Genomic DNA, 769 nt, shown 5'->3' on the forward strand with positions numbered 1-769 from the left:
CTGAAACTGCTTCTGCTCCTTTGGCTGCTGGATAAAGCCAGCTACGATTAGAAAGCATCACCTCATGCCAGAGAGAACTTCTGGTCTAAAGCTACAACCTCGAGGCCCATTAGCTCTACACCAGGGGATCTGCACTTCATGGACCTAGAACTTCAAGAAGTTGTATTTGCTACCTCTTGGGGCAAACTACAGAAAATTTTCACAATCTTCTTAAACACAAGGTTCAAAATGAATTGTAAAATAGAGCTTTATTGCTTCACTGAACTCAATCTTATGAATAATCCAGGTGCTGGTTTGGGTTTTTTTTAATCTTAATATAGAGGTATCATTTATTCACCTGTTTGCCAATTTCTTCTCCGCTTTTGAAAGCTCCTTCTTTTTGGCTTTCTTTGCTTTTACAGGAGGTTCTTCTATGACAGGTGAGCTCTGGTCTTCTGACACTTTCTCCACTTCTTCTGCTTTCTCCACGTCTTCTGCATGCTTTCTTTTCTTTTCTTTCTTTAAAGAAATCCCAACAAACCAACTTGAAAAACAGCAATCCCAGAAACACCTACAGTTGGTTTATCTACTGCAATTTACTTGGAGCACCACTACCCAAAGCCAACAACCACAAGAAGCAGTGCACCCGACACCTAGACCTGCCTGCTCACGGGGGCGCCCGCCCCACGGCACTTCCAGCCCCCAGAGGGGGAACAGCACATCGCGAAAAGCGACCACCAGCCTTGTGCTCCAACCATTTACTCCCCAGTTCCTACAAGGAAGCTGCCTT

General features: G+C 44.7%; 1 protein-coding gene across 1 annotated transcript in view; it reads right to left on the minus strand.

Annotated features, from left to right (window-relative positions):
- The window catches only part of RBM34 (RNA binding motif protein 34), a gene marked incomplete at both ends in the record, with an annotated part of 6,162 nt that extends 5,689 nt beyond the window's left edge, over positions 1–473 (minus strand). The window contains one exon of the mRNA XM_010021616.1: positions 338–473. Within this exon, the coding sequence (XP_010019918.1) occupies positions 338–473 (136 nt within the window). The remainder of the gene's footprint in view (positions 1–337) is intronic.
- Positions 474–769: the final 296 nt, after the last annotated feature.

The sequence above is a fragment of the Nestor notabilis genome, unplaced genomic scaffold (genome assembly GCF_000696875.1).
Source record: "Nestor notabilis isolate BGI_N333 unplaced genomic scaffold, ASM69687v1 scaffold31439, whole genome shotgun sequence".
Lineage (NCBI taxonomy): Eukaryota > Metazoa > Chordata > Aves > Psittaciformes > Psittacidae > Nestor > Nestor notabilis.